Source organism: Trachinotus anak, unplaced genomic scaffold, assembly GCF_046630095.1.
Source record: "Trachinotus anak isolate AG129_WGS33_773 ecotype Australia unplaced genomic scaffold, CSIRO_AGI_Tana_v1 ptg000001l, whole genome shotgun sequence".
NCBI classification, from domain to species: domain Eukaryota; kingdom Metazoa; phylum Chordata; class Actinopteri; order Carangiformes; family Carangidae; genus Trachinotus; species Trachinotus anak.
In genome coordinates this window covers 11,621,273-11,649,082 of record NW_027273852.1, presented here as the reverse complement: position 1 = coordinate 11,649,082, position 27,810 = coordinate 11,621,273, and the positions used below count along the sequence as shown (strand labels likewise).

The window sequence follows — 27,810 nt, the reverse complement described above, 5'->3', positions numbered from 1 at the left end:
ACATTTGCCCACAGACATACAGAAAAACATAACGTGTAATAGAGACTAAACGCTAATGCACAGATGTGTTTGTAACTCCCTAATGCACTCAAACACACGTAAACCCAAACACTCGGCCCTGCAGTGCAGTGTGAGGTGATGAATAGTTAATGACCACCGGCATCATTATTAAGGTGCCCCTCTGGTAATAATCCCCATGTTGACCTTGGAAAGGGAGGAGGAAAACCTGGTCATTGGGAGACAAATCAAACAAAGACACACACTTACACACACCATCATCCTGTCTGAAGCCGCCTCCTTTATTCTAGTTTGAGCGCCTTCTCCCTCAGCCCAAATTTCTTCTCCAAGCAACCCCCCACAACCTCCACAGGCTGGAAATGTTCATAACGGCCTCACTTCAAGCATTTCACCCTGCACACTCACCACCCTGCTGCCTTCATATTTCAATTCTCCATTCTGTATTTCAACCACACACACAAAGAGGAACAGATCGAAAATGGAGACAGAAAGAACACATGGGATTAAAAAAAACAAAAAAAAAAAACATCTACTTGTCAGACAGTCTCTGAGGACACTGTGGTCTGAAGTGAAACAAAAGACACAGAGGCAGAGGTACAAAAAGTAATTAAGCAGTGACCAAGTAAATAAAGAAGCCCTAAAGGAGGACAGAAAGAGAGGAGGGGATCTCTGAAAAAAGAGGGATCTCCTTTCTGTCCTATCGCTTCCCGCATCATCTGGTTTTTAATTAGCTTCCCCTGCTTTCCTCCTGGAAAATCTCCCCATCTGTCTGCATCAATCCCTCGCTCGACATTGTTAATCTCTCAGTTGCTTCTCACATAATTAATGGTTAGTCTTTCCCTGAGATGGGTTTGGCTATACTAGTCTTACCCTACCACCAATAAAGTACAAGTTTTCTCTTCTCTGCATTTTTCAAGTAATCCATGGTTTACTTCAACTGTCAACTGATGTATCCTGACATCATTAAATACAGTAACTTTAAAAAAAATAAAATAAAATGTATCTCTATCAGAAGCATCATTATTAGAGGTGAAAACTACATTTTGGACAGCCAAGCAGCTTAGTCACAAATACTGTACATGTACTGTACATTAGGGATTATAGCCTATACTGTTTGCGTCCAAGCTGGTTTAAGTCAGTCACTGATGGCAGAGAGAGGCAGAGGCTCCATTTAGTGTTGTTGCTGATGCTGACATTAATAATGATTCTGCCAAGGACTTAACCCCTTGTATCTTTTTTCTAGTAAAGAAATAAAAACAGCCCAACGTTACATTATTGATATCAGAATAAGACTGATGCCAACGTTAAGTGAGTAAAAAGCACATGATATTCCAGCGAAAAAGATGCTCTCCCTCAGTTTAAACCACAAAACAAGCCAATGCAATAATTTCAACCCACAGCGGTTATGTCCCCCTTACTTCCTATAACAGAGTAGTTTGGCTAACTAGCACCAACTAGCATCTACTGTAACTAGCATCTACTGTAACTAGCATCTACTGTAACTAGCATCAACTGTAACTAGCATCTACTGTAACTAGCATCAACTGTAACTAGTATCTACTGTAACTAGCATCAACTGTAACTAGCATCAACTGTAACTAGCCTCTACTGTAACTAGCATCAACTGTAACTAGTATCTACTGTAACTAGCATCTACTGTAACTAGCATCAACTGTAACTAGCATCTACTGTAACTAGCATCAACTGTAACTAGTATCTACTGTAACTAGCATCAACTGTAACTAGCATCAACTGTAACTAGCATCAACTGTAACTAGCCTCTACTGTAACTAGCATCAACTGTAACTAGTATCTACTGTAACTAGCATCTACTGTAACTAGCATCAACTGTAACTAGTATCTACTGTAACTAGCATCAACTGTAACTAGCATCTACTGTAACTAGCATCTACTGTAACTAGCCTCTACTGTAACTAGCATCTACTGTAACTAGCATCTACTGTAACTAGCATCAACTGTAACTAGCATCTACTGTAACTAGCATCAACTGTAACTAGCATCTACTGTAACTAGCATCAACTGTAACTAGCCTCTTCATGGCGCCGTCAGTATTAGTGCAGTTGTGATAAAAGTTGCTTTACCTGTGCGACAGTCACAACTTTCTTCGGTGCTCTAGGCTGCATTTCTTGTTGCCAGTATGACTCCCATCCATACACATGAACTTTATGAAAATGATCATGTCTAATTTTACCTCCTCTTGACCACTGTTGCGTGTCTGTCTTGTTTAAGTGCCGTTCCCTGGAACTCCTCTGTTGATATGTGAACAGGTTGAAGGTGTGGGCACATGAACTAATGTGGGCTAATAAAGGAGAGGACAGGTGACTTGTCAAAGTTAATTACCTGCAGTACAACCTGTCTTGCTGTAGGTGAAACCTCCTTTTTCGTGTTTTTCACAAATATAATAAAGGTCAAGCTAAAATTGTGTTTTGAAGCATCTTTAACTTCAACCCAGTGAGACCTTAAATGTGGTTGTTGATCTTGACCTTGTCCAATGCAGTCCACATGTGAAAAAACTGGCAAAGCTCCCTGTCCTGTTTTCATAACTGAAATAAAGTCTTCATAGATTTGATATTTAGGTTGTTTCACAACACTAAGAGGTGCAAAAGACAGATAATTGATAATATTGTAAATCATGTTTCCCTTGATTTTCCCCTCAACTGTGAATCTGATGCTATATCTGCCTTATCAGTATTGTTTCCCTGGTGCTAGCTGGTGGTGCTATAAACCACCTTTGTCAGCAGCCTACTGTAACTAATTGGTCAGTTGTTAGCAATGATGTTCTACTTGGCTTGGTGGGGTTAGTCGACGTTTCTCTTAAAGTTGCACAGTTATAAATTTTAGGCCATTAACTAACCTAAGATACTGGACAGTATTTTTTGTTTTCCTTTTGTAACTTATATATTTTTGCCTTTGTTACACCCATAATTCTTTCATTAACAATTTATAATACAGTCTGTAGATCCTGAAAAGTAAAATGTCTTAAGATCAGATTTTGACCATGTGCCATTCATTTTTCGTAGATGTTAATCAATATCTTTATTAGTTTAACTGATTTTATGTCTAAATTGAATTATACCGCCTGCAGCTCTGTACACTTGCTCATCAGTAATAGCATGCACAGAAAGAAAATGAACAAAGAAGTGTGTTTGGACATAGAAAAAAAAATTGTTGCTGTGCATGATTTTTATTTTTTTTTGTTTTGCTTTCAGCTTAAGTGTTTGGGGTTTTGTATAAAGTTACAGTTACAGATTTCTTTGTGTTCTGTCATGTTGGAAGCTTTTATGGCCATTTTTGTCAGTAAACACATTTGAATACATGCACCCTCTGTGTTAGTTTCTGTTTTCCTTGCAGGGATTTGATTGCACATATTTCTCTTCTTGAACCAGAGTAGACTTCTTTAACTAATCTACTTAATTATTAGTTCAAATGGGTTACATAACTGACCAGATTAGACATCCACACAATTAGCAGCAAGATGTGCCTCTCGTCACTCTGTCTGTCACCATGTGGGACAGCTAATACTCATGCATACAGCAATCTGTCATGGTGTTCTCTAATCTCTAAGCCCTGCTCTGGTAAAGTACCTTGAAGTTATCACACTTTACTTTGACAACTCTTCATTGCACTCATCTACTTCTCATCCCCCAGTCACACAGGTAAGCGTGCGGCCATGTCTCCAGCTGAGCTAAGCCTCCGCCACTCTGGTATAAGGTCAATTGGCAAATGTAAGAAGGAGGAGTAGACGTGGAGGTAAGTACAGAGAAAAAGAGCTTGGAGAGGTTCAGGGGTGAGCGACTATTAAATCTTGGAATTCAGGTCCATCAGGGGAATGAAATATTCGCACATACATAGATTACACACACACACACACACCTGATGGGGAAACCTGTAATCCAAAGCCAAAGCAATTCCCTTGTATGGTCAGAAATTTTGCTTTAACTAGACATTATCCTTCTCTTCAGAACTCTTATCTGCACTTAGAGAAATGAACAGATAATACAACAAGACTAACAAAGTCCTTTATTGCCCCTTCCTCCATGTGTTCCCTTTCTCATCACCACTAGCATTACCCTTCACTTCGCATCCTCTCTCTCTCTTCACTATCTTCCACCATCAGTATATCCTCTCACGTCCACTGTTATAAATAACAGTTTGACATGGATCCACAGAATATAAGCATGGAGCGGGAGTGTATCATAGCCTTTTCACAGGGGAGCATCATGCCCCATTAAGTATTGACCTAATTTGATTATGGGTTGAATGTGAGAGATGACATGTTTGAAATCAGGCACACAAACATCACAGCCAGACATCATCTTTCATCTCAATGTAAATTCCCCCCACGGCTTCTGGGTTAGATCAAAGCAGTGCTTTTAAAGGGAATAGTTAACCAATCCTGTTCAAATCATTAACACGGCTCTGCAGCTGGGCTCCTACCCAGCACTCTAATATACGCTACATTGTGTAGCTGCAAGCAAGACAACCTGGTAGGTGGACAAGTGTTTGTGTGCAAGGGGGAGGGTCCATGTGTGTGTGTGTGTGTGCGTGTGTGTGTGTGTGTGTGTGTGTGTGTGTGTGCACATGTGATAGAGATGGGGGCAGTGAAGCGGCTACATTTCATGCACCTGCCCTCATACACATTCCAGAAAGAGGAGAGCACCAGCTGCTTCCTGAGCCACTCTCTCAGCCCCTCTTTTCTATCTTTTTGTTTCTCCCGCCTTTTTCTTTTTGCTTAGAAGGACCTTTACCATCTTCCTGTCTGACCATCCTTGCCATGGCATGCAATCTAGTAATTTGAGCTCCCACTGCAATGCACTTAATTACCCTCATAACATTCAAGTACTGGTAAATATGGACAGTTTTTTTTCCTCTTCACAAGTGTAAATTTCAGCGCTGCCCATTTCAACTTTTTTTTTTTTTTCATTGTACAAAGAAAACACAGCTCTCCCGAATCAGTTCAGGGTCCAAACAGGTGAGGGGCAATACATGTTCACACACACACACAAATGTAGCAGAATCAAGTCCTGGCAAGCCCAGACGCTGACCCTGACATCAATGTCCCTCACTGACACGGTGTCCAATGATAGCCCTGGAAGGGAAACAAAGTCTGCAAGGCCACCAGTCACATGCCAGTGGCAGCAAGCCTGCATTAGTATGAGGAAGTCTTCTATAGAAAGATGAAGTCACATGGGGAACAGCCTCATCCACCTCTGACAAAGACTATCATATAGGCAGGGTCAACCTTTGTGTTGACATGTTTAGTACTGAACCCGTGCGGACAGCTCTGCTTTGATAATATTGTTTCATCAGATGGAGAAAATCTCAGACCAAAGGTTTTGGGTTTAATCTTAGCCTGCTGGAAGTGTTCCACTCCCAAATAACATGTTGTTGCTGCTGCTGCCAGCAGTGCTTCCCACCACCTGTCATTAGCTTTAGCTGCTGTTTGAGTCGACCAACTGTCCAGTCCCATGGGCCTCACTTATAAGAATAGTCTGGGATTTCATCCTCATCTCAAAATCACTCTTCGACTCATGTCGACACCTGAGATAGGATGAAGAAAGATGCTGATAAGAAAGGTTATGGATTATGCCTCCTGTTTATTTTACTTATATTTATTACATTTTCAGGAATTTGAGTCCTCCCAAATAGTCAAAAAGCTCTCTCCTTTTTTTGTTGAAAAGACTGTATAAAGCTTTTTGTTGGTCCAGAGGGATCTGCGCGAAACTTGATAAACTGCCTCAAGGGATGTCACTTGAGTCAATCATGGTCGAGGTTGAAGACTTCAAGTTTGAAAATGAAAAAAATTTTGGGGTGTGGAGTTAGAGTGGGCTTACCAGTCCTCCTCCACAAATCGCCAACCAAACTTTTGGCAGTTGGCTTGCATTGTGGGTAATGTAGGTTCCAGGTTTTGACAAGGAAATAGAATATATGAATTAAAAAAGATGATGTCTCTGTTTCTGACACATATATTTTCTTTCTTTTTTGACTGTCCATCATGTGACACAATCGTAAAACAGTGCAATACTAAATCAGTGGAGTTCTTGTTCAAATATAATAATAATAATAATAATAATAATAATAATAATAATAATAATAATAATAATAATAATAATAACTTTATTTACATTACACTTTTCTAAAAACAAAGTTTACAAAATGCTTTACATACAATTAAAATGATACAGAAATAAAATACAAAAGAATAAAATAGAATAGAATAGAATATATAATATGGGGATTTGCTGGAAATGGAAAAGCGTGTTGATTGAACAAAATAAACAGTGAAGAGTAAAGTCAGATATTTCTTTGGCTCTAGACTCTTTGGGAATTTATTTTTGACATTGCAGACTGAACAATTCATTTAACAACAACAACAAACAATGGGATCAAACAATATTTTATTCAATTAAACACAGTGTCATTGGCTTCTTGTAAAATTCAAATTATTGTAGATATTGAACATTGTAATTAAAAAATGACAGAGACCTGTCTCAAGTCATACATGTAGTTTACCAATACAGCAGATATTGGGATGGACTGCAGTTTGCACTGATCAGATTTAAGGGTGCAATAAATCTATGGCTTCCCCTTAATCCCATCCTACCCCCACTTATGTCTGCCCAGTCAGCTGTCCGCCCTCTGAAGTCAGGCACATGAAATGCATCTATCTACTCAGTGTCTGTGTATACATGGGCTTTTTTCTGAGGGGTATACTGGTGGGTGGGTGTGTCTGTCTGAGGAGCTGGAAATCCAGTAAGCATGGTGACCAGCTAGTCCCGTCTAAGAATAGATCAACTGGTAGACAGACCAAGGGTCAGACATGAAAAAATGTAGACAAAGGCTTTTGACCAATAGGAGGCCCAGAGTCAGAGGTGTTAGCAAACAGGAATTTATCTCCAGCTTGATTTGACTGATCAGAAAGCAGACAGAAATATTGAAGTGAACAGGTGGCGGCAATATATTCTTGTTTTACATTTCTAAATTTTATGCAGCCATGACTTTCACAACCACTGAGCATGTCCTCACAGACCTCTGTGAACAAGTACTGCTCTCTTTAATCATTCATAAAAGGTGTCATTTAAATCTTGCCAAAGCCACAGGGTCTCAGCATCGCAACACAGCCGGTAGGCTGCTTTACATGAGTGAAACAGTGGGGGCGGGGGGGGGGCTGTATATTCCTTGAACACCTCTGGAGTTCAAGGGGGGGGGGGGGGGGGGGGGCTGTATATTCCTTGAACACCTCTGGAGTTCTGACAGCAGCAGATCTATCAAAACCTTTTCTTGCAGGGAAAAGTGTTTGCACAGCCATCCCATTCTCCCTCCTCATCCCGCTCTTTGTCATCATCCTCTCTTGGTCATAAATCAACCCATAATTATCAGGCTGGGTGGTGACTAAGTCTTGAGACCATGTGGCTCAACAGCTGACCACAGCACAGGGGACTGGGCTGTGTCCTGACACAGGCAGACGGACGACAGTTTTCAGACATTTGTTTCTTGGCAGCTACACCCAGAGACCAGAGCAGCAGTCATAGTCATAAAGTATAAAGTATAGAAGAAGAAACAAAAGAGAGGGGAATGCCACTGCTGGACAATGGCATTGTGGAAGTGTGTGGTGGTGATAAAGAGAGTGATACCTCCACGCTGCCAGACAGAGGCCCACAATCTGGCTGAGCAAGAGGACAGATGGATGTAGCACACACACACACACACACACACACACACACACACACACACACATCTTACTGAAAGGATGTATGTGGTGATGGTGGTAGTGGTGGTGGTGGTGGGTGTGGGTAACTGAAATGGCAGGTCCTCCTTGTACATCAGTTTACCACCATGATTGATTTTTTACACAGTGTTCAACGCTCACCACTCATATCATCCCAAGGGTTTAACACTAACAACTTCAACCCACATGAACTCACTCACTCACACACAAACACACACACACACACACACACACACTAGGGTGTGTAGACTCTCAGCCGCCTGAATGAGCCCATCTGTGAGCCCCTATGAGACAAAAGCAGAGTTTTGTGGGGTGACACATCCAGAGCTATGTTCTACATTCTGTCACATTAGCCTTACAGACTGTAAAATCTGTCTCTTCTCTGCTCTGCTCTGTCTGCCCACTACTATGCCGTGTTTTGTGTCTCTAATTTTCCTCCCTTACTTCTTCTGTTTCTACCTCTCTTGCTTTTTGACTCTCCCTCTGTCTCACTTTCTTTAAACAATGAGACACAGGCACAGGCACTGCACACATCACATAACCACACCACCAGCGTTTTGGTGAAAGTTGCCTTTGAAACTGGGACTATTCCCAGCTGACATCCAGTAGCCCAGGGGCTTTTTGGATGGGTGCATGTTTGTGTGTGCAGTGAACAAGCCAACAAACCTGTTTCCCTTTTTCTGTGCTGCCAGCCGGCACACATGCAACATCTCAGGGCAAACAACAGCATGCAAGGAGGAAAAAAAGGGAAAGAAACAAAGGGCAGTCCACAGGCAGTGAATAAAGATAATTCCATTTAAGAAAAAGAAATCGTCCCTGGGAAATATATAAACATGAGTGAATGCAGACAGAGAGACTTTTTAGTTTTTGTTACTGTTTGTTCAGTTATAGAAATAAATTCATGCAAAGGATAAAGCATTCAGAATCACAGTGAGAACAAACTGACAGTGGCCCAGCAGTGTGCCATCAGGCCTTCTGTGGCCAGACCTCACAGAGTAACTTGCACATAGCCACAGTGAACAACAGAGAAAACACAGAGACATACACGAAACAAGTGGCACGGTACCTCACTGTAACATTTCCCCGTAGTTCTCGCTGCTTTCTTTTCGGCTAAGAAATAAAATCCAGAGACAATCTGGTCACAGCTGCAAAGGTTTGAAACACTTACAGAGAGCAAAAGAATCAGCTCCCAGCTCCCACTACATCTACACCCATAGGCTAAAATCCACCAGACATCCCATCAGAGAGAGAGGGAGAAAAAGAGAGAGAGGGGAGTGTGCCAATTTGGCTCAATGAAGGGGGAGCAGTTGAGAGGGAGAGCGAGCATGAGTCAGTGAGAGAGAAAGGAGAGAGAGAGAGAGATTTAGGAGTTTGTCAGTGAGTAAGGGTGCGTGTTTGTGTGAGAAAGAAATAGGAAGAGAGTGAGATGGGAGTTTAAATCTCTAATTACAACTGCTTATCACAAGCCCATAAGCAGCTGGTGGGAATGATTGACACAGGAGTCCATACACACACTCTGTTGCGCCTGTATGTGTGTATGCTGTGCATTAGTGTTAGGGGGAGGAGAACCAAACACTCAAACAATGCACTAAAAGCGAAACCAGAGAGGGAAAACAGAAGGACAAAAAAAGCAATACCCAGCAGATGTGCCGAGTCGCTCCTGCCTACTTCATCCCTCCTCCCTCCTTTCCTCTCACCTCCTTAACTCCTTCCTTTACCTCCTACCTGTCTGTTTATCCTCCTCTGTTGGTGCTCTTTAACTCTATTCTTCCTCGGCATGACAAAGACTGTATGAACAGAGAGAGATACATACTGACAGACAGATGGAGATGCGTGATATATAGTTATATATAAAAGTTCACGTCTTTTTCATGACCAAATGTCAATTTCTTTCGTCGTGCTTGTGGCAGTGATGAGGGCTCCACCACTTCAGTTCAGAATGAAATAGCTTGAATGGATCGTTGTGAAAAGTTGTGCAGACAATCATGGTCACCAAATGATGAACTGACTACTGACTTGTTGACCCCCTTACTTCTCCTTTTGTGCCACCATGAGGTTTACATGCTTGGTTTTTACAAATTGAAGAGCTGTTGGATGGATTGCCATGAAAATTTGTACGGACATTCTTGGTTCCCTTGACCTCTCATCCATATCCACCAGCAGGCCAACGTGATCACTGATCCAGTGAAATTTCTCTACATCTACTTGATGGATCGGTGCAACATTTTGCACAGGCACTGATGGTTCCCAGATGATGCCATGTTGTCATTTGCAATTAAAATTTGGTAGCGATATCCAAGTTCATCTGGACATTTCCTCCAGGACCATCATAAGAATTTCTATTTATCCAATACTTTGGTTTATGAAAAGATACCTGCTGAAATATTCCCATCGACCTCAGCTGTGTGGTTTGTTTAGTGCTAATCAGCAAATGTTAGCATGCTAACATGCTAAACTAAGAAGGTGAATTTGTTAAAAGTTATATTTGGTTAGCAGATCCACCTTGTTTGCACTGTCATTGTAAACTTGTCAGCATTCTGATTTCAGCATTTTAGCATTAAGCTCAAAATGCAGCTGTGCTTCAGCGCAGCCTCACAGAGCTGCTCGTGCTAGTGCTAGCAGTAAACTTGTTTCCTCTTCACAGAATAATAGCAATTTCATTCAAATGTACATAATAAACAAATAAATATGCGCAACCCAGACAAATATTGCTGCTTCTGTGAATGTGCATGCCAAAAAGAGCCATTAAGCAGAGTAGACAGTGGGAGTCTGGAGATGGAGAGATAAGGGAGGTGGGGATGGGCAGAGTTGTTGTCTCCTCTCATCCATTTGATGTTTTTCCTTTCCACTGTAATAGGCTGATGTCCTTGAGAAAAAAGACCAAGAATAAAGCAAGATTTATCAGACTCAGCTTTTAAATCTGCTCTTACTTTTCTTGCGCACATGCAGATTGCACGGCTGGTGCTTCGTTGTGGTTTGATTCCAGGCGGAGGCAGGACCATATGAATTATAGATCAGCTTGCATTTCAACAGATCCCATGTTGTCGGGGGAGGAAAACTAAACCCGTTCAAATGTAATGCTGTTAAAAAACAAACAAACCTCTCATTCTGCTGGGTCAGTCACGTTTTTGAGATCAGAAACAATTAGTGTCTCCCCAAGCTGAATCGATTAAAAATCTACAGCATGGCAAGCACAGAACATGATGTTTAGAATTTAGAGTAACGGATGCCACAATCCAGTTTGTTGATAAACCAAATCCTCACTTAAATGAGAAATCCACGCAGTGCCGCTGCCAGTTCAGCTTGAGGGCTCTGGATCAGCCTGATTACTTTGGGCTGACTGCAGCAGATCAAAGTAATCCCCAAACACTAGAGAAGTACATGGAGCAACTGTGTAGTACACTGAAGCCCAGGGAGACCATGTGGGTGCTGTACATTTTGTTAGTGTTTAATGTACATAAATGTGCATGTGTGTGTCTAGGTGCAAATGTATGCCTGTAAGCAGCAGCACGCGCAGGGACTGTGTTTGTGATGGTTTGCAACAGAAACAGAGCATGCTGGGTTTTATAATCAGGATTCAGGGTTGACCTTTAGCCCCTGTCATCAGTCAGACCTGTCCTAAAGCTCACAAACAGGGAAGGAGGGAGGAAATGAAAGGACAGATGGGGACAAGTGATGCAGCCTGGAAAAATGAGAGAAAGATGGAGACAGACTCTTGGATAGCGTTTCCAAACCAGGGGTACCCGTACCCTGGGGTGAATTTCTGCAGTTACGATGGAGATTGAATGATTGTAGATCAGTTCAACTCAATTATGATTTGATTAAAATATATATATCCACATATGGAGTCAGCCACACCTCAAATGCAAACTTGGACACACCACAAACATTTACAGTTCAGCTGTATGAAAACATTCTTATAATTATATATATCCACTTTTTATAGAATTAATGAAAACATTTAGAACAGGGTTCATGGTTTCAGGGAAGGGGTACTTGAGGTCATTTGATGTGGTCGTGGGTTTGCATCTGGACTGGAACTGATTAGACGCCTTTACGCTGCAAGAAGAAAAATCAACATAAGATGAGAGATGTACTGATATTAAAGAAAAACAATCTGCATCTAAGGTCATTCTGTTTATTTCTTGCAGATACACAGTTTTTGCGGTGAAGACTGCACCTTAACTGGCTAATAAAAAATAAAGAACAACGATTAAAAAAAAACATTTCAGCACACATTTCCTGTGTTGATTTTAAAGATTGGACTGATTCTGAAAATAAGAAAAGTAAGTGTGTTATATAAGTGTGACAACCACTCACACACGTTTCAGATTGGTTCCTTATCATGTGCTGAAAAATATTAGGCTACTAATATGTTATGTACTAAAATGTTGATGCGTGATAGCAACGTGTGTGCGAGTGTGTGAACTATACACAGCGTGCCAGCATGTGTACACAGCAGGTCTCATTTCCTGATTCTCCAGTCAGATGCTGGTCTCTCTTTTGAGAGACGAGCCCACAGTGACATCAGCTTCCGCCGACACACCAGCCGTCACTATGGCACCACACAAAGACATTTCTGGCCCAGAGGGAGGGGGAGCATCATGCTTGACACATTTATAGGAGAGGTCTGTGCTCTACTCACCCTCCTCCTCCTCCTCCTCCTCCTCCTCCTTTTGCTCGATTTGTGTTTGTACAGCCGCCTGCTCTGTTTACCAGATCATCAAAGAGCGTCTCTGACTTCTATGGCTGTTGTACCCTGGTTCTGGCCTCCTCTCCTTATGTGTTTTTAGCTTCATAGCCTCTCTCTTCTCTTCCGCTCGCTCTTCCACTAATAGCTACTGCTACCCATTAAGTCCATTTGAAATCTTTCTTTCCAAGACTTCTATTTCAGACTTTCTTCCTCCCTCCCCCTCTTCTGGTCTCTCTTCTTGTCAAATGGAGCCATGACTCCGAGGGCAAAATGCCTAGTGAAGAAGTGACCACCCACTGGGCTTTGTCTAACTCTTTGCCCCAGCAGACAGAAGGCCTGTGTGTGTGAGACAGTTCCAGAGAGAGGGAGAAAGAGACTGGACAAAGTGCGGCAGGTAGTGGAGAGCACCAATGCTAAAATATTTAATATGCAATTTCTTCAAAATTCATAGGTTAAATTAGAATATTGGGTAAATTAATGTCTTGGTTAACTTAATAAGGTTCCCGAAAAAAAATCTATTTTTTTTTCTCCAAAACTCCAGGAATCTGGAGATATCCTTTTCAGGTTCTTGTAAGAATCTGGATCATATCTGGATTATATCTGGAGATTTTCTTGATATGACATCTTACAATGCTTTCTTACATTCTACATTTTAAAGAGGTCTATGGCTGAATTATGGTTTACTCTTTACCAATCATTTTTATGTGGATATTAATTGTAGTTAGGAGTTTGTTTTTGCTGTGAACATGAGCTGATCTGATGTCCTGTCATTGTTTTATTCAGAGAGAATGGTATTTGTGTCTTTTATTCATTTTTACACATCAACAAAAATGGGGTTGTGGGGGATGATTTCCCTGGGGCATTTTGCCCCAACGCATATTTTTCACATTTTTATAATCAGTAAAATCAATTTAAAATCCAAAGTGATGAATTGTTTCTCAAACAACTGCATTACCAAGGGTCTGCCTTTGTCAAAACACATGGCTGCTTAAAAAAAAAATCATAGAGGAAAAATTTGATTAAGTTATCTCAGACTATGCAGAATTCTCGATGGGGAATGATCACCAGACCAAACCCAAGAAATTAGGCACTTAGTGTTAGTGTGCGTTAGTTCTTTCAGTTGTTCCCTGATAGCCAGATAGCAGCCAGTTGTTTCAATCAAACCATATGTTTATGTAAAGTGTATTGTATTTTAGCAATAGGTGATATAGTTGAGATTAATATCACAATATTTATAGTTCTCTGTAATCAATACACGAGATTTTTCACTGCTGTGATCGTGTAATGTAAGATAAACCAAAATCATGTTGTTGTTCAGTTTTTAATTACAATTTGCTTTGATTCATTCATTTGTGGAGCAGACGGTTATGAAATATGATAAGACTTCATGTTGATATCATGTGGTATCATCGCAATACCTTTCTGCAATGAGTAAGAGACTCTAAGAGATGATAATGACTTATTGCCCAGCCCAGCTGTATAATGCGCTCCAAGTATCATGTAGATTAATAACTTAACATAATATAAACTGAAGAACTGAGGAATTATCCATTTACGATATTTTACTTACCTCCATGCTCCTCAGGCACTACAAATTCATCGAACAGCTCCTCTGAGTATGCAGACATCAAATGCCTACAGTTTAGCCTCAAACTAACAGTCTGCTTTTTTGTACTTAGTTTTCACTGCTCCCGCTCAGCCTCAGATTTGTGTCTCTGCTGCGTGCCAGGATGTCGTTTTCCTTCTAGTGGCCAACATTGGAACAACAACCTCCACCTTGACTCTGGATGATGTCATCTCTTGAGCAAGAACTGTCACTTTATTGTATCTGAATTTTCATACCATTTAGACATACACAGGTAAACACAAATCAAATTGTGGCATTTGGATGATAACCAGACTCTTCTTTGTGTTAAAATATCAACAACAACAACAAACTCCCCCACCCCCCACCCCCCCCCCACACACACAAAAACAAGTGAAGCATGTGAGAAGAAGTATCTCAGCGGTATAGTTATGCTGCTGCTGCTGCTACACTAGGAAAGATTATTGATATGTGCATTTAAGAGTAAATGTGTGATTTCACAAAAATAACATACCTCCTGCAAGTCAGACCATGCCATGTGTTTGATTATTTGAAGAAAAAGTACTTGATCCTCGCAGTTTTTGCAATATTTGGTCTTGGTGTGTGGTAGAAATGAAGATAATAAAGCTGTAGCTATACAGTGCATATAAAGTGTATGTAAAGAGTAAAGACTAGGCCATCAGATCAGTGTCCCCTTCATGTCTGCTCACTAGCAAGGAGTCACAGTCTATCTTCCAGCCAAAGCAGAAATGGCTGATTCTTGTATTTCTCTCCCAAACACCCAAGGTCAGCCAAGGTCATCAGAATTGTGCCTCGTTGCTCCCTATCTTCTTAATATGGCACCTGGTTCCCATGACAACAGCGTCCCTGAGGTCCAAAGCGAGGTGACACACTTTAAGCCAGTTTGACAGCGCCCAGGAAGGTGACATCTCCGTCCAGGGACACATTGGCTGTGGAACGGGGGATCAGAAGCTCCAAGTGGTCCCCAACCTCCAGCTTCACAATACCTGAAGGAGGCAATTGTACTGTTCAGACCTTGAGCAGGAACTTTCTATTTTTTTCCCTTCCGCACACATCTATCACATGTACCCAACTACTGACACACATAAGCAGCCATTTCATAGGCACACAAAAACATACACCAATGCTTGAGCTTGACCAAAGATGAAAGCAAACTGTTCGACCTTCGCCTAACAGCTGCTGTAAAGAGGGTGATCATAGGTTCACCTCCTGTGTAGCAGGTGTTGAAAGGGAAGACAGGGTTCATGCTCTGGATGCAACGGAAGAGGATTGCATAAGGATCATCGTTTCCCACCACATTACGCTTCCACCGGACCACCACGTGACCCATTGCAAAGGTACTGTCCATGTAGAAGACCTGTGTAAATCAGATATAGTAGGTTAAATCAAGGAGGTATGGTACTGGCACGGGTTTTAACATGCATTAACAGTCAGGTGGGTGGGATAGCATTTGCTATGTCATTTACTATCCATGCATCATTTGCGTTCTCTCTTCTAGGTCTGTTAACCAACTGCATGCTTACATCAAGCACACCCTTTTTTATGCACTGTATGGAGACATGTGACCCCTCCTATGTAAAATCTGGTGATTGACAGACGGAGCAGCAGCACCTCCCTGTGGAAAATATATGCAATGACAACAAATGGACATACCTGACTGTACACAAAGAAGAAGCCCTCCTGTCTGACTAATATAGTATCTCCATCTGCCTCCAGGGCAGAGCCCCTCCTTAGTCCCGTCTGCCAAGGGATACCTGTGTGGAGAGTCGAGTCCAGTTCTGATCAAAACAAATAAGAATATATTAGAAAACATGTCAAAGCACCTAAAGTTAAACATCTGTCCCAGTCTACTGACTTGTGAGTTAGTTGCTGCTAGGGGTTGATGCATACATGTTTAAATAATTTTCGGTGTGAAATATATTTGGACTCTCTCATTATGGGTGTATTCAACATTAACTTGCAAAGTCCAAACAAAATCCAATATCAAATAGTAAAATGTAAACAAATACTACATGTTGCAAATAAAATCTGTAAAACTGTCACAGATGAGACATACTGTACCTTTGCTGAAGGTTGTCCTTCTCTTGTTTGCCAACAGCTGCAGGCAAGGCTGAGAAACTGTGACGAAACATGGGAGAAATTTAGAGATGTTAAAACTAGTCAGCTGTTGCAGTCTAATTGTCGCTTACTCCACGGATGGCTCTCTTTTTCCTTCTGCCTCTTCCGATTTTCCTTTTAGGGTGAAATTCCACCGACAGCACTCAGCAGCAATATAAACACTGGTGCCCTGTGCACCCCAGGAAGTGTTAAAATGCTCAAGCAGACAATGAGCACATTCACGCTCTCAGTTAAGCACGAGCACAATAGACTTACTTATCTCCAAAGCTGATGAGTCATTCACACACGGGTGTTTGTCTGTTTAACTGTTCTTGGGAAACTTGTGCAATGCAACTTTTGCAAACTTTTGACAGTTGCAGACTGTAAAGCTCTCTCAGGCAGATTTGTGATTTTGAGCTATATAAATAGACTTGACTGACATGATACTCATGACCATGATTAATGTCCTTAATCACCATCTTAAACATGAGAAATGACTTTGGTCACATACTGTGTATGATATATATTTTTGCAAGTGAACCAAAACATTTGTATCACAAATTTTGCCACCAATAACTGCATCTCTTTAGCAGTAAACCATGTGCGTCATACCTAACATCTCTGCTCCAGACACCTGTCTCCTCTTCCTTGTCAGGGTGAAAGCATGTTGAGACTCAGGTTGGTGGAGGGGCTCTTGGCTGTTTCTCCTGCTATTCATATTATCAGTCTGTATAGACAAAATACAATCCTTAAAAACATAATAAATGCAAATGAAAAATAATGTCTTGCATATCTTCACAGCCCTGTGCAGATGGAGTTTCTGTTGTTATGCCTCTGAGGATAGATGTCTCTCACCTGGCCTCCATGTTTGGCCTCTTGTCCCTCTTCTCTCCTGCGACAGACCTCTGATTTGAGCCCCTCAACCTCAGCTCTGAGAGCCACCAGTTGGTAAAGGGACAAAGCTGAAAGAGAGGAGCAGGTGACAGCAGCTAGTGTCAGCAGGAAAACTGGCCAGGACAGCCTCCCTTCACCTGCACGTTGCCCAGTCCCAGGCTTCACACCTGCCAAAACTGCCATCGCAGGGGCCATATGATCTCCCGAGAGCTCACACTGGCAGCATGACTCGTCTCACACCTGAACGACAAGGCCTCTCTTCTGACAGATTTGACCTAGGAATGGTGGATGTTTGTGCCTGTCATCAAGTTTTCTCTAGAGCTTCCAGTTTTACCTTAATCACTCCCTGTAGGCTCCACTGACTCTCCTAACTCTCACTTTTATCCTCCTGTGGGCAGGTCCAGTTTAGTCAAAGGGACTACGCAGAACAAATACAGTAGGGAAAAAAAAAAAACAGCTTCCCCTCTATCGTTCCGCTCAGCTAACCACACTCAACTTCCTGCCTGACCAGCAGCCCTGACGAGTCTCTTTCCCTTTTCTCTTCATCCTGCTCTTTAATAATGATAAAACTCATCTCAGCTTCTCCACGTTGTAATAAAGTGTGTTCGTCACAGAGTGGGCACAGGCAGACAGATAGCCTTGGCAGATAAGATGAGTGACAGCTTTGTAGGAAAGAGAGGGAGTGATTTCATACTAAAAAAGGAGAAAAAGACAATTTAGCAGACAGAGGGGCCAACACTTAGTGAAACAAGGAAGTGCAAATATTACTTCAACTGTGAATGGAAACATAACATAGAAAAACAAATCAAACCACAATTCTCAGAATATAAAAATTGAACTGATGGCAAGTTAAATGAGTCCATTTTGCACTGTTAGACTGAAGAGGTAACAAAAACCAAACAAGACAAACGATTTTATTGTATCAATTTATTGCATGTTACAGTACAGAAAATAGAAAGTGAAAATGTGTGCTTACAAAAGAAGTTGTCAACATTGTTTTTGAGATAGAAAAGAAACACAGCTCTAAAATGGAAAATCACTCAAACTGACTGCTTCATACTGAAGGTAAAGATAAATCATTCGGATGTCTAACTGTTCACTTATCCCATCGACGTGTCTTCAGTGTGGAGTTACTTGAAATCATGGTAGATGTACACAAAGTCATATCAACACTGTGCAGGTTCATTACAGAATTTCCCAAGACTTGACATAATCACATGCCAGCTTGCAAACGCAACTTGAAATTATGCCAGCACTCTCAACAGCACTGATTTCACTATATTCATATGAACATACAAAAATATGTTCCATAATGCGTTCACACAGTACCTGGCAAGTGATTTTCTTTATTAAAAAAATGAAAAGACATTCAGTTTGAATCCGTTTTTTTCATCAACAGAGTGTTGGACAATACACTCGGCTAGGATAAAAACTCTAATATTCTATTAATTATTAATTTGCCTTAGGCCAGCCACCGAACCAATAAATCCAATAAATGATGACAAGTTCCTCCTTCTATTGTTGAATGAAGAAATGGCACAAACCAAAGTCAGAGCAGAAGTGCGTACAGGGAAATGTGTCAAACAAAATGAGTGTATATTCACATGATTGCACAATGGGCTCTCCCAACGTGTGATGGGCTAAAAATCTTTAAACTGAATGCATCAACACAGCTCATGGATTTGATATAATACAAAAATATCTCCAACTGTTCAGTGCCACCGGTGGAAAAATATCACACACAGGGGAAAAAAGACTATAAATCATTTCTTATAAAGCACACTTGTTAATTTCAGACCACATTTTACATTCATAGTAGCCTTTAGACCAGTTTTCAAGTTGTCCCACTGACACAAATTTTGGTCTTTTGGTGTTGTTAAATTTTGTTTAGCATACTGTTTACAAACAGTATTAAATATGGCTAAGGAGACTTGTTGAATGTATTCAAATGGCTTTGTTACCACTGCAGTGCAGCATGCTGCATTTGGAAAGCAGGAGCAGAAACAGTGTTTTAATCATCAAGCTCTGCTCCACCCCCTGGAAGACATGCAGGAAAGGTTAATGAACTAATTAAAAGCCCTCCAAGAGAGTAAAGCCATGTGCCACATGAGCATGGGGTGAGATGAAAGTAGCTAACAAATAATTACAACATTTGATTAAAAAAAGTTTACATTTTATTTTTAGTTCGTAAGACAGGTTCAGGCTTTTTAAGACTATCTTCATACAAATGCCCATACGTATGCATGTTGAAAGAGCAACGGGTCACTGTGATCGTTCTTCCCGCCGGTGCTGGCTGATTAGAAATCCCCTCCTAGTGCAACTAGAATGTAAGAGACAGGAGACAAAATCCACAGTGCTCCTTCAGTGTAAAAATGTACTCCAAAGTTCAGCTTACGTTTATACGAGGCTTCAGCAGTCTGAGTTAGATAAATAAACTATGTATCTTTCAAAATTCAATTTCTCTTTTGGAATTTGCCGGGCTGATTCCAGGTTGATCTGCACTGGAGGAAAAGTAACGTGATGGAATTTTCTACTCAGACTTTATCTTGGAAAACCCCTGATTGGTTTGTCTTTTTCAGACTGTCTGAGCCATTGTGTTAGTATTGTGTTGGCATGTTTTTGTGCATAAAATGACCTCTTCATGTCAGTATCAACTCTAACCATCAACTCTGTCAGTACATAAAGACACGTGTTATAGTGCTGTATTAAGATAGACTTGAAGAAATCTGAACCCATCCTTAAGGAGCAAACTACACACAGATCAAATGCTCATCACCAAACTACAAGAGCCATAGTTGCTCAATTGTAACTTGAGCCCATTTGAGAGTAAACACTATCCTGTGTGATAGATGTGTTTTAACAAGACACAGTAAAAGAGAGACTATCTTGCACTTTATCCCAATCGCACTGAACCAGAGGCAGTTTGACAGGAAATAAGATCTCAAGAACTTATTTTTAACGGCAGAAGTATCAAATGTGTCGCCTTATCTTACTTACCACTTCATCTCAGTCAACGCTTTTTGTGACAGTTAATCAACAGCCCAAAGCTTTTTTATGCGGGCTATATACCAGACAAAATTTCCAAGGGAATATATAATTATTAACCACTACAATGTCATGACATGCCAAGCTGCAAGTACTCAATATTAATGTTCCTTGTCAAAAGGGCAGAAAAACAAATATCCTTATGTTCCTCCAAGTATTGCTCATAAGATGTTAGCCTACACAAGTCAACACTTAAATCTGAACACAAAAGTGCAACATATTAACAAAAAAATATTTATATCAGTATAGGCCTACATATTATCAGTATCTCATTTTGTATATTGTGTACATGTCACTTTAATTCTAGTAGTAATCAATTTGGATTGAAACATGGTCATTGTTCTCTGTGCAACTGTTTCATTTTAATTGAGTTCAGAAGACTGGTTCCGCCAAATTCTTCTGTGGTTGTGAAATGTCTTGTGTTGTGTGGGCATGTATGCTGTTGCTTCATTCATAAAAGGTCATAAATACATGCATTCATAGCTGAAACACAAAAGATCCCATGAGGGATTGTTACCCTCTCATAAAACCTTGAAATAGTCAAATCATTTAGACAAATATGTTACATTTACAGAAAGAATAAAATAAAATAAAATAAAAACCCAGAAAAAAAAAAAGCATAGAAAATGTACATTCTTTCCAAAAATCATTGAAGTCCCTCAAGTTAGTTTCGCTGACAGCCGTCACTTTATCCTGCCCATAACCTGTAGTCAACAGTCACTCCCTGACTGTTTTTTTTTTTCTTTTTTTCAGATAATGGTGACACTAGCTGAGGGCTGAGCACTCTCTTCATGGGCATGGCTCTTCAGCAGGTCTTTCATGAACTGCTCCAAAGCGGCAAAGTAGCCTTGACACTGCCATGTGTCATTGTGTGTTCCCTCTGGAAAGATAGCCAAGCGTTTAGTCCGTGCAGGAGACAGCTCATACAGTTGTTTCATCATAACTGGTGGGATGAGCTGGTCTGACAGACCAGACACGAAGAGTGAGGGCATGCGGCACAGCGCCACCTGCCGATAGGACAGGAACTGATTCCTGTAGCACAACAAGGGCAGCAAGCGCATGGGCAAGAAGGAGAAGAGCGTCGCTGCCATGTGAGGAATGCTGAGGAAGGTGTTTTCAACAATAATGGCTGCTACACGGTGAGGGTTGACTGACGCTAAGCGCACAGCCACAGCTCCTCCCAGTGAACGGCCAAAGAGTACCACCTTTGTCTTGTCCAGATCAGGACGGGTCATGACGTAGTCCAGTGTGGCCTCCGCATCCAGGTACAGCCCATCCTCACTGGGCTCACCTTCACTCTTTCCATAGCCACGATAGTCCACCAGCACTACATTCGCTTTCAGATTGACCAGCATGAGCAGGGCGTTTGGCACCCTGTGGCCAATATTACCTGCATTACCATGGAAGTAAAGGATGGTAGGTGGAGCAGAAGATGTAGGGCTGCTTTGATTGCCAGGGGTGACACCAGGGGGCATGTCCCCTCCTGTGTAGCGAAGCAGGATGAGGTTGAGCTTCACACCGTCCTTGGTGCGGATGTACACATTCTCATGAGGGATTCCTGTAGGCATGGGAACATAAAGGCGAGAGGAGGAGGGCTGGTCAGGGAAGTAGAGGAGCACATCCTGAAATTTGTAGAGGATGCCTGCAACAGAGGCTAGGATGAGAGCCAGGAGAAAAAATCCACCATACAGGTGGAAGGTGAGAATGAGGGCCAAAAGGGAGACTCGACAGGCACCCCAGGACCAGGAGGCCAGAGCCAGGGTACAACGCTCCATTGCCCCCCACAGCCTCCACGGCTTCTCCATGGTTAGATACGAGCTGAGTCACACAACACACACTCTGCAAATACAGAAAGAACCAAAGACAAAGGGGAGAGAAAGGGGGTGCTTTAGTGAGTCTGTAAAGAATTTTTTTGACAAAGAACACAAATAGCTATTAAAAAAATATAAAATAGTTAAAGACAATCTTTCCAGCATTGGAACATAGCAATGCACATCATGTTCATTATGAGTTAGTGTATTTATTAGCAGACTACTTATTATATATACATTTAAAGATACCCAGAAAATTACTTATAAGCCAAAATCAATGTCTAATTGCATGAAACGGAGGAGAAACAAACCCATGGCCATTAAAAACCTGGAAGGTTGGACCCCTACAGCCATGAACTGAACACACACATAATAACAAGAGTTTGTGGACTGATTCTGTCACTCAGTACATTAAGCTACTGGAACAGCACCGCCCAGCACAACAATACACCAGGGCTGAACAATATGCAAGGAAAAAAAATCCTATTATTGGCATATATTGCAATTGAGATATGAATCACGATTTCAGTTGGAATTGTTATTTTTGCATTTCAGTGAAACAAATATATAAAAATTATGATGTGATTTTTGTTGGGTCTTGCAACAAACAAGCATGTTCCTTTACTTCTGGTGAATGTGATTAATCAAAAAATCGCACCCTCTGCGATTTGGACATTGCATTTGGTGATGATGCAATTTCTGTACTATTTCGAAAAATTGTTCAGCCCTCAAATACCCCACACAATTTCGTGTAATTACGCGACTGGCATAGTTTCAATTGCGGGGATCCAAAGCATCACTGGCCTTTCAGTCTGTCACATGCAGATGCAGATAGGAAACAATTAGCAGAGCTCACTGTTGATCCTGGAGAGCCCCAACACTTCTTCTACCTCTCTCTGCTGCACCTAACACCTCATTAGATGGATCACCGCGGTTCAGCCAGTCAAGACCAAGTGGGCACGAAGTCTTGATGAAGTGTAAACCCCAACTTTAGTTAATTAGGTGTGGACAGATGCAGAAGCAGATGTAGCAAGCACTCGCTGTGGCGGTACTCCCCAGCGACAAGACGGAGCTCCACTTAAGGAAATACGTTACATTAACATTCATCTTAAAGGTAGTATACTTAATTTTACAAGACTGTGAAGTGTTTTGACCCCACCCAGAAGCAAGAGCTGGTAACAGCTGCTGCCCGCCTGAGAATCCCATACGATTAACGCGAGCAGAGCTTTGACAGCTAGCGTTAGCCACCTAACGTTAACCAACGTTTCAACATTAATGTCAGTGATCACTCAGAAATCTGTTTATGGGCTGTCAAAACAAGTTGTGAAATCAGCCACGGCGACACACTAAACTTTACAGTTAATGGCCATAAAACCGAAGTAAAGCCTATTTAAATTAACGTTAGCTAGCAGCAGGTTAGCTCGGTAAAAAGCATGCTAACTATTAAGCTATCAATTACTCCCTTATGTCTATGGCTACTGCTATCGGCACTGCTAAAACTAGCCACATAGAGCAGCCACATACTCACCCTTCTCTCATTTTCAGCGCCTCAGCTGCATGAATTTTTTTTTTTTTTTACAAAACAGAGACACATAGACAGCACACTCGCTGTCATTCAGCTCTGTACCAGTTAACTAAATTACAATGAGAGTTGGCTGGTGAAAACGCAAGGTGAGTGACTGACAGCTGCAACCGGCAATGCTAGCGACACAGCTGGTTAGCATTACTGGTGTAGCCTTCGTGAGTTCCGTGTTGAGCTCAGCACAAGACGAGGGTTCCGCGGAGAAAATGGGTGTCACACACGTCTATTAAAGCAGTGCTGCAGCGTGTTAAAATATTGTCAGAGACGGAGCAGCAACCACTACCAATGCCTCACGTTAATCTTATAATATTTATATTAAATATATAATACAACAAGTGGGGCGTGTGTGTTTTTATAACATCGGTGTGGTCTAAATTTGAGCCATCACCATTGCGTGTGCTATTTGACTGTTGTCCACTAGGTGCTGCTCTTAGAAAGAAGATAACAGTGACTGTTAATTTAACAGTTCACAAATTTGAGTAGCTGGTTTAAGGATGCCTCATGAATAATGAACAGTGCCGTGTATATAGTGCACAAATAAGCAGTGTACTGTAGCTATCAGCTATCAGCATGCTTAATACAAAGCAAAAACAGGAGGTTGTTTTTTTTAGTTGTATTTTAATGTTGATGTAGGTTTACAAGAATCAGCACCAAACACCACAAAACTATGTTCCTGGGAAAGATGGTCTCAAAGGTAAAAACTTGTTGTAATCCATTCATTCCTAATGCATGGTCTTAATATAAAGCATAACTCCACAGCCTGTTAGCCTGCTGCTTTGATCTCAAAAGCAGACTATAAAAAACATTTTTTTTTCTCTCTTTTTGCCTTGGTGAAGTCACAGTTGACACATCTCACAGCATACAAAAGTGGGTCAAATTGTAGATGTGACAGGAAGCTGTAACACTCTTGACTGCTGGCAGGTAGGGTGTTGAGAGAAATGTCCTTGAATGAAATGTCCCTTGATGAAAGAACAGTGAAGGCAGAAAGCGCGTTAACCTGCACAGACCATTCATCTCAGTTACTGCTTACCTGGGCGAATGACTCAACCCAGGCTCCCACAATTGCATGTGCAGGGTGAGGTCAACAAAATCAACAAAGGTGAGATTACTATGGATTTGAGTTGACTGATTGTGACTGTATGTACTAGAACTGGCAATGACTTTACAGTCATGATGATCGATCAAAGTAAGGACATGAAAATATGAAGCAAACGGCTTGTTAAATCCACATTTAAACATTGTATGTTCATGTTTTCCACTCTTCTTGCCCGTTTGAATTTCTGTATTTAACATCTTGCTCACACTCAGCTTGACCTTGGAGGAGACAGACAGATTATGTGCAGACTAGCACAGCTGTTGGCCATTCAGCTCTGTCCTTGAGGTTCGTTGATTTGATTTCTGTGGTGTCTAAGTCAGCATAAAAACCCCTAGATGGAGCATGCTGCTACTTTGGAGGAGGTGGTTATGATCTATGATTTCATGACTATTGTATATCTCATCTCAATAAAAAGATGTTGATATTCTGTATAGTGTGGTTGGCCTGCTGACAATCTGCCAGGCAAATTACAGGATTTGATATTCAGTTGCATCTGTTTGTATATATTTGACATTGATGAAAACCTTTTCAGAGCCCTTGTCTTTTCAGAACCACAGCTGACTTGGACTCAGACTCGATCATTGACTGCTTTCAGAATCGAAAGTTGGAGATGAGGACTTTGACTTTTTATCTTAGTTTTAGAGCGTGCATGTGCATGCTTGTGAGTGCATTTGTTTGGCTATTGTTTCACACACAGTAAATAAGCTCCCTTCCTCTTTCAGAAAATAAATGGTGACAGCTGTGTTATTTGTGTTTAATGTAGACCTTTTTTATTTGTATGTCAGCTCTATGACTAAAATCCATCTTGGAACGCGACTCAGGCTCAGTGACATGGGCACTGGTAACATTAATTATCCTCCAATTTGTCCCCACAAGTAGCTCAGGACAGGAACACAGACATCCCTGTTTTACTAATTTTGTAGGGATACCTCATTGACATAATACATTCCCTAGTCTCTTACCCTAACCTTAACCATCACAACTGAATGCCTAACCTCAGCCCTTACCCTAACCATAACCCTTACCACACCCTCCCACCCACCCACACACACACACACCCACACACACCCACACACACACACACACACACACACACCTGTCTCTTTAGGTTATAGGGACTGCTGCATTCTGATGGATTCAGCTTATAAGACTGACAGCTGGCAAGTCCACTCTCTCTTACCTACCACTCAATTACCTTTGACATGTCAGTCAAAACATCTATTACACAAACACACACACACACACACACTGACAGGTATATGCACAAAGACAACCTCTCATACACACTTATACACACATACACACACACTCTCTGTTGCTCCACTCCCATATCCCACGACTCAATTACTTGAAATATAGCACTCCAAACTGCTGGAGGGCCCAAGCTCAATAATACAAAGTCAGAGCTGCTATAGGATGAGGAGTGACTTTGACGACCTGGCTGGGTATATCATATCATCCGGGCAAGGGACATGCTTATCATTCACCTCATGCCATGCACCCAGTGGCCTCCTAGGGACACTGGAGCAACAGAGTATAAATCTACAAGGCACCCATAGTTCCCACTGATGAAACAAGAAATGGCACTTGGCTTTTATGCGGAAGCCAACCTATTGATACCCATTGATTTTTCTGCCAGTCAGCATCTTTTATGACTGGTGCTGTGACTTTGTCTCTGTATGTGTAAGAGTTGCCATGATTGCATTTTTGCTGGGTTTGTGAAAGACATAGTTGAGCTCATCGGAAATCATCACGCGTGATTCTTCTTTGATTTGCAAGTCACTGAATGCCATGCACAGGGTGGCTACAATGTAAATGTGTTGTCACAGAGACAGAGCAGAGTGAGAGAGGACAGCTACACAATAGCAACAGTAAGAGCCGTTGTTGCTCCATTGGCTCTGTTCAAGTGTCAGTCAACAGGGTGTAATGAAGCTGTATATTGTACAGTGATTGTCTTATCAGCTACAGTAAGTGAGAAGACAAGCCTCCCTGGCACTGTGGGCATGTAGCGAAGATTTACATCAAGTCAAGTAAAGTTTATTTATATAGTGCCAAATCATAACAGTAGTGATCTCAGGGCACTTTTCATATAGAGCAGGTCTTGACCATACTCTTTTCAGTTTTATTTACAGAGACCCAGCATTCCTTCAGGAGCAAGCGCTGGATGACAGTGGCAAGGAAAAACTGAAAAGAACCTCGATCAGAGTAGAGCTCTGGGTGGGCGGCCATTTACCTCACCTGGTGAGAAAGAAAGAGAGAGGGGGAGAGAGCAGGACAAAAGAGAACACAGCACAATGCAAGTCCCATGTAGAGATGTACAATAATAATAATAATAATAATATAATAATAATAACAGTAGCAGTGGGTGTTGAGGAGGATCATGGGGGCAGTAGGTGGCTCGCCGTCACAGATCCAGACTCTGCAGTTCTGAAGGAATAAATACCTGCAGGAAGATTGCCCTATACACTATATGCCTGCCAGGAATAAATTGGTTGGAAATTGCTGTATGTGTCAGGCAGCAATTAGGGGCCTCCTGTGGTGAAAAGGCAGACATTTAATACAGGCTACATTTCCCTCATTTCCCTTGCAAATAAACCTTCTGCCACACCTATGATGATATCAATCACTCTAATTAACCTGCAGATATAGGTTTGTGTGTACATGTGTCTTTGTGTGTGTGCTCCTGTGTGAAAGCTTGGACACATCCTCCTTAACTTGCAAGTGGGGAGTGGTTTGGATTTGGATAAAAAGAACTGTACCAAATCTAAGCCATTCAGTAAGGTAATAAAGGAGTAGTAGCAATACACAGGGTAGTTACATGTTGACAGGACATAGTGCTGGGTTTTGTGTAATGATAAATTGTCCTTAACAGGTTTTGGAGGTCCTTATGTTTAAACTTCTCACTGTATCACTAGTACACTCACCGTGATATGAAGGACATTAAGATGGATAGTCACCACTTTCCCTATAATCCTGCTATCATTATCCTTAGCGTCTTTAGATTGGCAATGATGTTATCTAAACCATCATTAATCTCCTGGTCTTTGCCCAACCTCCTGTGATGGTAGAGACAGATAATTATCGCATTTGGCCATTGTGCCAAAAATAAAGATGAAATGATGACTTTTCGAAAAAGCTTTCTTTGGCTCTCCAGACACTTAAACAACCGCCACAGTGGTAAACATCATTTGCCAAAGCTTCTAAATCAGGCCGTCTTT

At 41.4% G+C, this 27,810-nt stretch overlaps 4 protein-coding genes across 7 annotated transcripts in view; 1 reads left to right on the top strand and 3 right to left on the bottom strand.

Moving 5' to 3' along the window:
• The window catches only part of myo16 (myosin XVI), a 97,272-nt gene extending 88,088 nt beyond the window's left edge, over window positions 1–9,184 (bottom strand). Inside the window, exon 1 of one of the 3 annotated variants that reach the window (XM_071476518.1) lies at window positions 8,835–9,184. The gene's annotated coding sequence lies outside the window, so the exon portion shown is untranslated. Of the gene's footprint in view, window positions 1–2,120; window positions 4,064–8,834 lie in introns of those variants that run through there. The other 2 variants (XM_071476527.1, XM_071476509.1) reach the window with 2 other exon arrangements.
• A 5,075-nt stretch (window positions 9,185–14,259) lies between these two features.
• Window positions 14,260–17,574, bottom strand: tnfsf13b (TNF superfamily member 13b). Of its 2 annotated transcripts, none has more exons than XM_071476490.1 (6): window positions 17,020–17,574; window positions 16,777–16,891; window positions 16,129–16,185; window positions 15,721–15,821; window positions 15,274–15,424; window positions 14,260–15,053 (listed from the first exon to the last, which is right to left on the bottom strand). In XM_071476490.1, exons 1-6 carry the CDS (start codon window positions 17,251–17,253, stop codon window positions 14,941–14,943), a joined length of 771 nt encoding a protein of 256 aa, XP_071332591.1. In that variant the 5' UTR covers window positions 17,254–17,574; the 3' UTR covers window positions 14,260–14,940. The 2 variants fall into 2 exon arrangements, with proteins under 2 accessions (XP_071332591.1, XP_071332581.1); XM_071476480.1 differs by having other exon boundaries at window positions 15,721–15,845; window positions 17,020–17,567.
• A 1,643-nt stretch (window positions 17,575–19,217) lies between these two features.
• Window positions 19,218–23,642, bottom strand: abhd13 (abhydrolase domain containing 13). Its single transcript, XM_071476465.1, has 2 exons — window positions 23,443–23,642; window positions 19,218–21,942 (listed from the first exon to the last, which is right to left on the bottom strand). Exon 2 carries the CDS (start codon window positions 21,906–21,908, stop codon window positions 20,853–20,855), a length of 1,056 nt encoding a protein of 351 aa, XP_071332566.1. The 5' UTR covers window positions 21,909–21,942; window positions 23,443–23,642; the 3' UTR covers window positions 19,218–20,852.
• Window positions 23,643–24,210: 568 nt separating this feature from the next.
• Window positions 24,211–27,810, top strand: part of LOC139620680 (NALCN channel auxiliary factor 1) — a 94,447-nt gene continuing 90,847 nt past the window's right edge. The window contains exon 1 of the mRNA XM_071476454.1: window positions 24,211–24,595. The gene's annotated coding sequence lies outside the window, so the exon portion shown is untranslated. The remainder of the gene's footprint in view (window positions 24,596–27,810) is intronic.

Coding starts and splice junctions, on each gene's coding strand:
- tnfsf13b (XM_071476480.1), bottom strand. CDS start 17,253: ATGGCCCCTGCGATGGCAGTTTTGGCAGGTGTGAAGCCTGGGACTGGG. Junction 15,425..15,720: donor TCTTCTTTGTGTACAGTCAG/GTATGTCCATTT, acceptor TGATTTACACAG/GTCTTCTACATGGACAGTAC. Junction 15,054..15,273: donor CAACACCTGCTACACAGGAG/GTGAACCTATGA, acceptor TGCCTCCTTCAG/GTATTGTGAAGCTGGAGGTT.
- abhd13 (XM_071476465.1), bottom strand. CDS start 21,908: ATGGAGAAGCCGTGGAGGCTGTGGGGGGCAATGGAGCGTTGTACCCTG.